We start from the raw sequence: 12,805 nt of genomic DNA, 5'->3' as shown, positions 1-12,805 counted from the left end.
AATTGAAATTGATACATTTCCACAAAAAATTAAGTTTCAACAAATGGGCATTTTCTGATGAAAAACATTTCACTGAAAAATTCCTGACCGGCTGCAGTTTGCGTTGCTGTGTAGATGAGCCATCAGAAGTGGTGCATCAGGGTATGTCTACACTGCAATTAAAAACCTGTGGCTGTCCTGGGCCAGCTGACTAGGGCTTGTGGGGCTTGGGCTATGGAGCTGTTTAATTATGGTATTGATGTTTGGGCTTAGGTTGGAGGCTGGGCTCTAGGACCCTGCGAAGATCCCAGAGCTTGGGCTCCAGGTCAAACCCAAACATCTACACAGCAATTAAACAGCCCCTTAGCCCAAGTTTTGTGACCCCCAAGTCAGCAGGCACAGGCCAGGCATGGGTGTCTAACTGCAGCATAGACATACCCTTATGAACTGCCTGCATTCTCCAGAGTACTGCATCCTAACAGGCAAGACAAAAGAAAGCACATAACTCAGATACATAACGCCTAAATAGAAAATTATGAAGAAGAATCTAATTCAGTTTGCTGGCAGTAAGAAAAAAAAATCATTTGATGGACTAAACAGCTGGAAGAGGGTAATTTTCTTGCCAATGAATTCTGTAGTCTGCTTTCTACCTGCACGTAACAGTGCTGAACTCATGAGACAATGCCAGTCAACTAGGAGAATGAAACTAGCATTGATCAATTAAGCTGTCATCCTAACAATGTAGGCTTAAATCACTTCTACCATGACTATTTTCCACTAGTGTTTCTAGTCTGGCATCAGATGATTGTTACCCCTTTTACTCCTGGGGGAATTCTGCACCACTGTGCATGCTCAGCATTCATGTCCCACGGATAATTTTTTTTTCCTCCACAGAAGATACATTCCGCTGGAGAGGTGCTGCAGTTACACCTTTCGCCTACCAGGAGCTGCTGTGGTGCCAGAACAGAGATAAGCCCTAGGTGCAGATGGGGAAGAGAAGAGGCTGTGTTTCTCACGGCACCCTGCCTGTGTGGCCAGGTCAGGAGGCATGGGTATGGGGGGGGGCGCGGGGTGGACAGCATGGGGCACATTGGGCTGCTGGAGGGTCACATATTAGGGTTCAGATGGGCTAGTGGGGGGACAGACTGGGGTGGGTCTAAATGGCAGTGGAGTGCAAGAACACATGGGAACAGGGAGTTGCTGAGTGGGGGTACAGAGCCACATTGTAACAGGGAGGTGCAGAGCCACATGGGAATGGAGTAGGGGAGTGCAGGGACACTTGGGGACAGGGGCACATGCCAGACTGAATGAGAAGAGGGTAGGAGTCAGCCAGGGTCTGCATGAGGGAGATTACCCAACTCCCTAACAATTCCTCCCCCCACCCCCCAAAAAAAAAAAAAAAAAAAAACCAAACCCTGTTCCATACTTCTCCCATCCACACCCAACAACCCTCCAAGTTCACTCCTAGGCTCCTTCCCAGCAATTACTTGACGCTCCCTCAGCTCCTCCATTACCCCCGACTCCGCTAAGCCTTTGCGCTGCTTCTGAGGGGTGTGGGAAATACATTTCTGTACTGTAGTTTAAATGAATTATTACTCAAAGTTCTTTATTAATATGCCCAGTAAGGAATCTATTTGTCGAAAAACATTTCCTGAATTGTCTAGTTATCTGTATTGTTACAGACATACTGGTTGACAGGTATTTTGAAATAAATTACCAAAATAATTGAAACTGTCATGATTATATTGTGTTATTTTGGCAAATAAGCTATGCAGAATTTTAAAATATTGTGCACAGAATTTATTTTTTGGCACAGAATTCCCCTAGGAGTACTCTTTGCAATTTTCAGTCTCACATCAAACAGAAGGACCACATGCTTCAGGTTAAGTGTTTTATGACTGTGCAAATTCCCTGATGCAAAACTTCCTCTGTGACAATCTTACACATATTTGGATAGATTAAATCAGTTCTGTGCTTCAGCTCACACACACTCTCAACACGTGCGATTTCATTCATGCAATACTTTACTTTCCAAAGAATTAATCTGCATTTTCCATTTAAACTGAGAAGTGAAGTTATTATTCTTTCAGTTAAAAAACAAAACAAGCACTTTTCGGAATAAAACCACTCCAAGTATATTTATGTATGTCTTGCTTTCTTTTTATTCAAGGTATCTGTAGTTTAGCAGCTATACTGAAGGGAATCAGAAGATCTGGGTTCTATTCTCAGTCCTGCCAGTGGCCTGCTGGGTGACCTTGGACAAGTCACTCCACCCCTCTGCGCCTCCATTTTCCCATCTATAAAATGGGAATAATACGACTTCCTCTGTAAAGTGTTTGAGGTCTACGGCTAGACTAAGAAATTATTATAGGAAATCTTAGCTTGTCCCCCAGGCCACACCTATTCAAAGTTTCATAAGTGTGGCATTTTGGTTTAATAGAATAAAATGGAAGATAGGCAGAGAGATATCCTCAAAGTGGATACTGAGGCCATCTCTACACAAAGAAGATTTTTCAATAATTGATAGCACCAGTGGTTGCACGATTGGAAGCCCTACTGCTCATGGGTCACTGGCTGCCACCACTTTAAATAATGGGTCACCAAAGTCTGTTCTGAGCACAACTAATGGAAACACTTAAAATGGTGACAACAGCTGGTATCCTATCTCAATGAGGGCTCCCAACACTGCTCATGCTGATGCAGATGAACCAGTATGAGCAACAGTGGCAAATTTTTAAAAAATGTCCTTAATGGAGACAAGCCCCTGCCCGCAGCCGCCCCCTGCCCACAGCTGCCCGCAGCCAGCCTCTGCCCACAGCAGCCAGCCCCTGCCACAGCCACCCCCTGCCCACAGCCGCCCGCAGCTACCCCCTGCCCGCAGTCACCCGCAGCCAGCCCGTGTGCATCACCTGCCCACAGCCAGCCCCTGTTGCAGCCAGCCCGTGTCACACTCCCTGCCTCCAGCTAGCCCTTCCCCACACCCCTGTCTGCAGCCAGCCCCATGTCCACTGGTGCCCTGCAGTTCTCAGGGCAGTAACCCTGCACACCTGCTTCAATGACGGGGGGGCAGGGAGCAGCTGGGACCCACACACATGCACACCCTAGGGTGACCAGACAGCCAGTGTGAAAAATCGGGACAGGGGGTGAGGGGTAATAGGAAAAGACCCAAAAATTGAGACTGTCCCTATAAAATTGGGACATCTGGTCACCTTAGCACACCCCAAGGGAGTGGCGGGGACCCACACATGTGAAAAGGAGCTCATTTCTAGTTCAGCCCCATCTTTTTAAAAAAGAACTTTAGGTAGGGTTAACATACATCTGTATTTTCCTGGACATGTCAGGCTTTTCAGTTCTTAAATCGCTTTTCAGTTCTTAAAAATTCCTCCCAGGAAAATACGGACGTATGGTAACCCTATTGGTACAAAAAATACATGCTGTGGCACATCCCTTAAATCAGAACTTTTTATAGGGAACCGGTTGTTAAGATTTTAGCAGCTCATCACTGGACAAGGCCATAGTGTCCAGTTCTGACATACAAGTATCTCACTCGACATTCAAATGTGGGGCTGAAATGTCCTATTAAAGCACCACACATTTGAAACTGGGCTCCCTGTGCATTTTCTTAACTAGCAGAGTTGGTATCTCACTAAGAAGCTGGAAGTCCCTTGAAATACAGGGCTAGATGTTTTCATGCACTACTGCACATTACCCTTAGCAGTTGGAATTCCAGTTCTTGGGATAAAAAGCAGGGAGGCACAGAAAACAGATACACATTGCAGCAGGACGGGTGGGGAGGGAAGAGACAGCAAACCAAAACCCATACAGCTCATACAAAGAAGTTTTTATTAGGACTGCTAAAATTCAAGTTGCTTTTAAATACCCATTTGCTTGGCACCTTCTTCAAAAGCACAGCAACAAAGCCATGAACTCACAAGAAGAGGAAAGCGGTTTCATTGTTTAACTCCTATTTCTGTTTTTGGGACTTTTACGTCTAGTCACACAAAAAAAGCTATTATTAAAAAAAGGTAGATTTTAGTTTGCAGGGAAATTGATGACACTTCTCACAACTGCCAGCCAACTTTATTTACATTGCATGCATGCACACAAAGATACCAAGAGAAAAACACAGAGAAAAAGAAGAGGTGTCAGTTTTGTTTTCAATGGAGCATTCATCAGTTTTACATGAATTGGCTGATTCATGTAAAAAAAAAATTCACTTAACAACCCTCTACTCCCCAACAGCCCAAACTTACTTTCTTTCACTCTCTGGTGTTGACACAGCACTACTGAGTCCAAGTGATTCCTGTAAGGGAAGAAACATTGCTATGAGTGCAGAAAGAACAACAAGCTTTACCCAACTTGTGCAAAATATCAAATTAAAAAAAATCCAAAACAAAAATAGATGATTAAAGTCATTGTGCTTACTTCAATCTGGGACCGCAGCTGTAGCGATGTGGGGCTGGCATCGGGTTTCTCCTAAAACAGAACAGATGTCGGGTTAATGCAACATCCAAACGAGGCAGCATTCTCCAGAAAAACAAATATGGAGTTAGATGAGAAAAGAAAAAGGGGACATGAACATTGAAAAATCCCACAACCTTTCATATAGGAAGCATTAAGCTTTCCAGTGGAATCGCTCTCTGAAGAAGCACTGAAATACTCAAGTAGAAGCCAATTTCATACTTATTACGATAAATGTAGCACAATGTAAGGCTCATACATAGATATGGGTTAAAATAATAATAAAGAAAACACACGAGTAGTCTTCAAGGGATAATCAACATTTGCCACATACTCCTACATGTGGACTGGCAACTTCCTGAGCTTTCTTTCCTCTTTCAGAGCAACCTGTCCCTTGTGATAATGTATGTTTACTTGCAGTATATCATTCAGCCACTAGATGTCTTCACATACAGATTCCCAGATAGAGTGTAATCCTTGGTAAACAAGGGAGACAAAGCTGGAACTCAAGCTGGATGGAAGTCTGTCTGAAAGACTGTCATAGTTTTCTTTAATAAATGCCTCCTGTTTAACATAGCCTGTGCTGCAACTTATTGTGACATTCCCCACTTCTTCCCACCCTGAACTGCAACACACAGGATTAAGTATGGGCTTTAAAGGGGTTATGTTCTCATCAGAACCCTAAAATGAAATTAATTTGCTGCAACTATTAAAGAAAATTATTTGTGGACACAATACTGGTGTTGAGTTTCAAGATTTTTTTTAAACCAATTACAAAGGCATATATATGATCAGGAGATCAGGCCCATATTGTCCAATTTAAGATTTTATATCAATAATTTAAAGTGTACCTGTTGCTAACGGGGGCTTAATCCTGCTCCCATTGAAATCAAGGATAAAACTCCAGATGGGATTGGGGAAAAGTTCATATGTCACTGGAGGTAAATCTAACTGTTGGCACCTCATTCACCTGAATGCAAAACAGTGGGGGAAAGCACTTTGCATGGCATGATTATGAATCTTGGAACCAATTCTGGTCCCATTGAAGCCAGTGAGAGTCCTGCCATTGATTTCAATTAGTTGTTACTGTACTCCAGGAAATCACTATGGTCTAACAAGCAAATTAGATGACATACACTCAAACAAATCAAAAAGAGTGAAAAGACCTAGCATGTCAACTTGTTCACCCCTCAGTAAAGCAGGGTTGTCTTTTTATGGTATATTATCCAATGCAATAGATAATCTGCTTTTAACTCTCTTTCCTATCTCAAAATAAAACTAGTTTCTATGTCCTTAGCCTAAAGATAAAGAAGGGAAATGTATCTACAGAAGAGAGTAATAAGAAAATGAGATTCAGTGAAAAAATAAAAAGGAATTAGTGTAAATTGACCTGAAATACTTTAGGGTTAATGCTTCCAGAAAATCCACAAAATCCAGAACAAAAAACTCAGTGCCACTCTTATAGAACTCATTCAAATGGAGACCAGCTTCTACTATTGGGGACTGTAGTATAACAGGATAGTCCCCAACCATATCACAGCACAATGAGAGAACAGTATTGCGTTAGACGATAGTCATGATCTACACAGAGTGTAACACGATATAGTAACTTTGTTATAACATGGTTTGGTCTGTTCTATGCTGGTTGCCTTGGCTTTGTTATTTTAATATTGTAGACAGGGTGTAAGTGTCAGGATATAAAGGGGGCCAGACTCCAATGGAAAAGTCCTTCCATCTACTTTAATAGGAGTTGTTGGGGGCTCAGGATACTCTGCAAATGTAACAGGTCAAGAAGCCAAAACCAATTATTCAGAATCAAAAGGTACTGGGAAAAAAAATCATTTCCCCGTACCACTACCTAGTGACTCTGATTTTCTCATGAAAGTAGAGGTATAGTAGTCCCCGTTCCCCCGTTACTTCTATCAAAAGAGAAGTCAAACAAGCTTTCCAGCCAGCAAGGCAGCAGGAACATTACTGCAAGTCTTTCTCCTTCACTCTCCCACTGACCTGAAGGCCAAAAAGGAAGGAAGGACGGACGGACGCAAGCAGCAGTAAACCTACTCGCAACACAGCTCATTCAAGCCAGTTTTTCCTCCTCCACCCAACGTCACAAAGAGAACACAGAACATTTGACCAGTATGGGCGTCTTAAAGCTGCACACAGCCAGTCAAAGGAATCCACTATGTGCCTGAAGTGCATTTGTACCCCTGCCTCTCAGCAATAAATATTTGATTTTTCATTATTTATTTGGTGTATGAAGAAGTAGCTGCTGCAAATGCTTTTTAACAGATATACTCTAAAAACAATTATTTAGAAGGCCATATCCCTTTTTTCTGCCACTCAAAGGGATCCTTTTACTTGCCCAAGTTCACTGTAAATTGTAAATGGAGGGTGGAAAGGTTTTTTGTATTTTTTTTAAATCTCCTGGAGAAATCATAGAATCATAGAATCTCAGGGTTGGAAGGGACCTCACGAGGTCATCTAGTCCAACCCCCTGCTCAAAGCAGGACCAAACCCAACTAAATCATCCCAGCCAGGGCTTTGTCAAGCCTGACCTTAAAAACCTCTAAGGAAGGAGATTCCACCACCTCCCTAGGTAACCCATTCCAGTTCTTCACCACCCTACTAGTGAAAAAGTTTTTCCTAATATCCAGCCTAAACCGCCCCCTCTGCAACTTGAGACCATTACTCCTTGTTCTGTCATCTTCTACCACTGAGAACAGTCTAGATCCATCCTCTTTGGAACCCCCTTTCAGGTAGTTGAAAGCAGCTATCAAATCCCCCCTCATTCTTCTCTTCTGCAGGCTAAACAATCCCAGTTCCCTCAGCCTCTCCTCATAAGTCATGTGTTCCAGCCCCCTAATCATTTTTGTTGCCCTCCGCTGGACTCTCTCCAATTTATCCACATCCTTCTTGTAGTGTGGGGCCCAAAACTGGACACAGTACTCCAGATGAGGCCTCACCAGTGCTGAATAGAGGGGAATGATCACATCCCTCGATCTGCTGGAAATGCCCCTACTTATACAACCCAAAATGCCATTAGCCTTCTTGGCAACAAGAGCACACTGTTGACTCATATTCAGCTTTTCGTTCACCGTAACCCGTAGGTCCTTTTCTGCAGAACTGCTGTCCAGCCATTCGGTCCCTAGTCTGTAGCAGTGCATGGGATTCTTCCGTCCTAAGTGCAGGACTCTGCACTTGTCCTTGTTGAACCTCATCATATTTCTTTTGGCCCAATCCTCTGATTTGTCTAGGTCCCTCTGTATCCTATCCCTACCCTCCAGCGTATCAACCACTCCTCCCAGTTTAGTGTCATCTGCAAACTTGCTAAGGGTGCAGTCCACACCATCCTCCAGATCGTTAATGAAGATATTGAATAAAACCGGCCCCAGCACCGACCCTTGGGGCACTCCACTTGATACCGGCTGCCAACTAGACATGGAACCATTAATCACTACCCGTTGAGCCCGACCATCTAGCCAGTTTTCTATCCACCTTACCATCCATTCATCCAGCGCATACTTCTTTAACTTGCTGGCAAGAATACTGTGGGAGACTGTATCAAAAGCTTTGCTAAAGTCCAGAAATAGCACATCCACTGCTTTCCCCTCATCCACAGAGCCGGTTATCTCATCATAGAAAGCAAATAACCAGCTGCATCCTGTGTTTCAAAATCTTGACTCTGTTCTCCCTCTCTTCTCTCATTTATGCCATTAGCCTCCTCTGCCACCGTGGTCTCTAACGCTGCACTTGTCATGGGCAGCACTCAAAGACAAATAACTTAAGAAATTTCTCTATCATTATTCAAGAGTCTTCAGTCCTAATTAGAATTAAATGGTATTTTTTCTGTGCTGACAAACAATCAATGATGTTGGGGAGAAGAAGGGTTTAAAAGTTAAACCAGCCATTAATTTATTTAGGCTCTGGTCTGGCTACTGGCGAGTAGGCCCTGGGCCTATATGAATCCAATAGAAGGTCAGAGTCTTATTTTGCAAAGTGGGGTGAATTCTGGAAGGCTGGTTTTAGTTTCGAAAAACAAACTGATGACATTTTGCAAAATAATTTACAATATTAGTTTATTAAAAGTCAGTTCTCTGTAGCTCTCAAACTTGAAACAAACCGTTAAACATTCTACAAAGCTTTGTAGATGACATTCTAAAAGGTTCTGAATTATGGGCTTTACAGAGATTCAGAGGGTGAGATCCACATCAGGTTCAAGTGCTAGAGTAGTGAAGAGAGGCCCTAAAAATCCCAGTTCCAACTGGGGGTGGATTTTCACAGTGTAGGCACTGCAGGAGGTATTCATAAAGCTGCCTTCCAAAGACCTCTTCACTAGTTCTGGCACAGGAAACAAGCTGGGGTGTGGAGGGTACTGCGGGCAGAGCTAGATCACTCTATGGAGATTTCAGGCACTGCCGCCCTGAGAAACTGCTGTTCCATTCCCCAGAGCAGCCCAAGATCAGGAGGGGACAAAAATGGCTTAAGACAAGAGGAGCGGGGGCTTTATGAATTTGGCTGTAGAACAGGGGTGGGCAAACTTTTATGGCCCGAGGGCCACATCGGGGTTGCACAACTATATGGAGGGGCGGGTAGGGAAGGCTGTGCCTCCCCAAACAGCCCGGCCTCTGCCCCCTATCCGACCCCTTCCCACTTCCTGCCCCCTGACTGCCCCCCTCAGAACCTCCAACCCATCCAAACCCCCCTGTTCTTTATCTCCTGACCACTCCCGCCCAGGACCCCCACCCTCTATCCAACCCCCTTGCTCCCTGTCCCGACTGCCCGACCCCTATCCACCCCTCGCCCCGACAGCCCCCCCGGGACTCCCACCCCAATCCAACCGCCCTCTGCTCCTCGTCCCCTGACCACCCCCTCCCAGGACCCCCCACCCCTAAGTTCCCCCCAGGATCCCACCCCCTTATCCAACGCCCCCTGCTCCTGGTCCCCTGACTGCCCTCCCGACTCCTATCCACATCCCCACCCCATGACAGGCCCCCCAGGACTCCCACTCCCAACTCTCCCTGTTCCCCATCCCCTGACCGCCCCCCAGAACCTCCGCCCCATCCAACCGCCCCCTCCTCCCTGACTGCCCGCCAGGACCCCCCGCTCCCCATCCCCTTACCAGCAGCAGGAGCTCGAAGCCGCGACACCCGGCCAGAGCCAGCGGCACTCCCCACGCTACCCAGCGGGAGAGGCGAGCCAGAGTGTGGCCCACGCGGCAGCGTGGCTGCAGGGGAGGGGCCAGGGACTAGACTCCCTGGCCAGGAGCTCAGGGGCCAGGCAGGACGGTCCCGCGGGCCGCCGTAGTTTGCCCACGTCTGCTGTAGAACATACATAGAATTTATGGCCAAAAAGGGACCATTTATGATAATCTAGCCCGACCTCCTGCATAACACAGACTACAGAATTTCACCCAGTAATTCCTGCATCAAGATCATTACTTATGGTTGAACTAGAGCATCTATTTTAGAAAGAATTCTCCCTCCTGAAAGGCCTCTCCCACAGCACTGAAGTCAGAAGACACTTTGCTATTGACTTCAACAGCCACGGGATCAGGCCCCAAAAGCACTGGTGAAAGCTTCAGTATGAACAGACGCTATCCAGGCAGCCCACAAAGGGTTCTGTCAGCATGCCTCAGGCATGTCCTGCATTACCTACTTTTTCACAATCTGTTTATTGACAAACAATGCATTACACGGCAGGAAGTAACCAATATTGAATTATGATGAAAAGGGTCTTGCAGAGTAGGAATTGACACCACAGAATCAGTGTGTACCAACAACTGCAGTTCTTTTCACAGGATTTCTACTATAATAGAGACAATGATTTGTAAACATACCAAGTGAGACTTGTGGCTCATGCTTCAAGGTTTCAGCTGTTCACCCTGGCTCAGGAAAGAGAGTCTTTCCTCACTGTAAAAGCAGCAAAGAATCCTGTGGCACCTTATAGACTAACAGACGTTTTGCAGCATGAGCTTTCATGGGTGAATGCCCACTTCGTCGGATGCAAGAGTGGAAAAAGAGTTCCTCACTGTGAAGTGGCCAGGTGCTCTAGGGGTTTTCACATCTTTCTCATGAACCACAATGCCACTGATGGACACAGGACATCAGACCTGATGGTCCATTGATCCTGTTACAGCAAATCCTATGTGTCTAGCTAAAGTCCTACAAACATGATGCCTCTGATGCTTATCTGTTACTTATTACTCAGACCCATTTGGTAAGTGATTTATTATCTGGATAACCCAATTAACAACCACCAGATTTCTAAACATGACTTTCCTCTTAAGGTGCCATCCATCTGAGAATCTTGAAGAGCTTTACAACCATTAATCAACTGAATCTCAAAAACACACATGAGGTTAGAATGCAGATACTTTCCTTAGATGGGAAACTGAGGCACAGAGAGGGCTAGGCCAAAGGTGGGGTTTTGAAAGGCACTCAGTATTGGCCTAACTACTCCCACTGAAGTTGTAGTAAAACTCTTGACTTCAAGTTAAGTAGACAGAATTAGCATTTTGGGAACCCAACCTCAAATTTTCAAACATGGCTACTGATTCTGGGTGCCCAACTGCTGAGAACCTGCATCTCTCGTTGACTTCAGTTGGAGTTGAGAATGCTCAGTACATCCGAAAAGAAGGCCCAAGGTATTTGAAATCAGACCCCAAAATCTGAGGTGCCCAAATTTTGTATCTAAGAGACTTGCTCATTATCATGAGCAAGTGTTTATGGCAGAGTCGGGAATAGAAACCAGATCTAACTGTCTATACAGGTACTTGCATGGCCCCCATTACCACAGGTCTTGAGTGTCTCACAGTCTTCAATGTATTTATCACTACAACACTTCTGTAAGACAGGGAAGTACTGTTATCCCATTTTGCAGATAGGAAACTAAGCCACAGAGACACAAAACCATTTGCCCAAACTCACACAGCGAGTCTGTGATGGAGCAGAGAACTGAACCCAGCTCTCCAAAGTCCCAGACTCACATCAGACCATCCTTCTCCTGACACTCACTCCTCTGGTTTAACCACCATATCACTTTTCCTCTCGCTGTACTATGTGTGTCTTTTTTTGCTGGATTAAGCTCTACACATCTCACATTTTTAGCATAGCAAGAATGCTAATAGCATGTTACTGAATGCTAATAACCACTTATCTCGCCACTATTAGATGCGACAATATTAGGGTGCTATCAGGTTTCAGAATTTATGCGCATTACCAGGGCATCCAGGATCAATGCAAGACATGATATCCCCTAGTTAGTTTACTTGCATAACCCACCCAGTTGAAGGCCTCCTTTCAGCAGAGTCTGGCCTTTGTGCACAACTAGTTTAACATGTTTGTAAAGTAAACAAATGGGAGCTAGGATGAAACCGACACATTTTTTCCACTTGAGAACAAACAGAGCTCAAACCCAGACACCATAAAATAAGACTTGCACCTTCACACACACCCTGCTGTGGGGATATGGCTATAAATGTCTAATTCTCTTTGAAAGTGTCTCACAGCAGAAATGTAACGTTCCACTGCGACGTCGCTCTTAAGGAATGCTCAGTGGTGAACGATTTCTGTTCTAACTGAACCAATCCATACCAGGACAAGTGAAAAGGACACCAATGTAAACAGCTTTCTATACACCATTTCCACTCCCTCACAACTTACAATGCATCTGACATTTATGGAAAGCTTTTCACTTGAGGTTTAATTATTTTGCCTGTCAAGGTGTTATTGGTAGCTCTGGGGGCAGAGTCTCAGCTGGTGTAAATCAGCATAGCTATATTGACTTCAATTGACTTCTGTAGGACTTTGCCAGTATTCCTTTAGAACTCAACAACATCTCAGGAAAGGAGCAGTTAAAAGTGCTCTGGGTTTTGCCCATTATTCATTAAGGAGAATACACAAAACAGGAAAAATATACCTACATTTCTGCATTGTGTAGAGTGCACTGTTAGGCAGCTGTATCACAATTAGAAACACTGCTCCAGATCAGAGAGACGGGGTTTAAATCAATCTGGGACTTTCCTTCCTGTGGTGGGTTCTGTTCTGTATGTTATGTGGAGGGAAATACTCTGTCTTTATTATTTTGGTAAAAAAATATCAGGAAAAAAGTTATTCATAGAAAAATCCCTGTGAAGAACGATAGCCTGTGGCTCCAGTCCAGAACCTCCTCTGCATATAAAGAGGCTTCCTGGAAGTGCACGTTGAGTCACTGAAGAGGCAGTAGTCTAGAAGGGTTTCTACACTTAGATTACAGGCCCGTAATTCAGTGCATTAGCATACATAAAGTTCATACATTTTTGATCACCATATCCTCGAACCCTGGGGTTAGAAGAACTTGTGTCCCTTCTGAGCCTTGTCTACACCAC

The 12,805-nt window shown here is 44.7% G+C and overlaps 1 protein-coding gene across 4 annotated transcripts in view; it reads right to left on the bottom strand.

The window, feature by feature from the left end:
• Positions 1 to 374: 374 nt before the first annotated feature.
• Positions 375 to 12,805, bottom strand: part of LOC123366342 (SAM and SH3 domain-containing protein 1-like) — an 83,204-nt gene continuing 70,773 nt past the window's right edge. For 3 of the 4 annotated variants that reach the window (XM_045009698.1, XM_045009697.1, XM_045009696.1), the window contains 3 exons: positions 4,405 to 4,455; positions 4,233 to 4,282; positions 375 to 454 (listed from right to left, as the gene is read on the bottom strand). In XM_045009698.1, coding sequence (XP_044865633.1) covers positions 397 to 454; positions 4,233 to 4,282; positions 4,405 to 4,455 — 159 coding nt within the window. In that variant the 3' untranslated portion in view covers positions 375 to 396. The remainder of the gene's footprint in view (positions 455 to 4,232; positions 4,283 to 4,404; positions 4,456 to 12,805) is intronic. The other variant, XM_045009699.1, reaches the window with a different exon arrangement.

This window comes from Mauremys mutica, chromosome 3 (genome assembly GCF_020497125.1).
Source record: "Mauremys mutica isolate MM-2020 ecotype Southern chromosome 3, ASM2049712v1, whole genome shotgun sequence".
Lineage (NCBI taxonomy): Eukaryota > Metazoa > Chordata > Testudines > Geoemydidae > Mauremys > Mauremys mutica.
The sequence above is the reverse complement of the archived record's forward strand: the minus strand, read 5'-3'. Positions and strand labels throughout refer to the sequence as shown.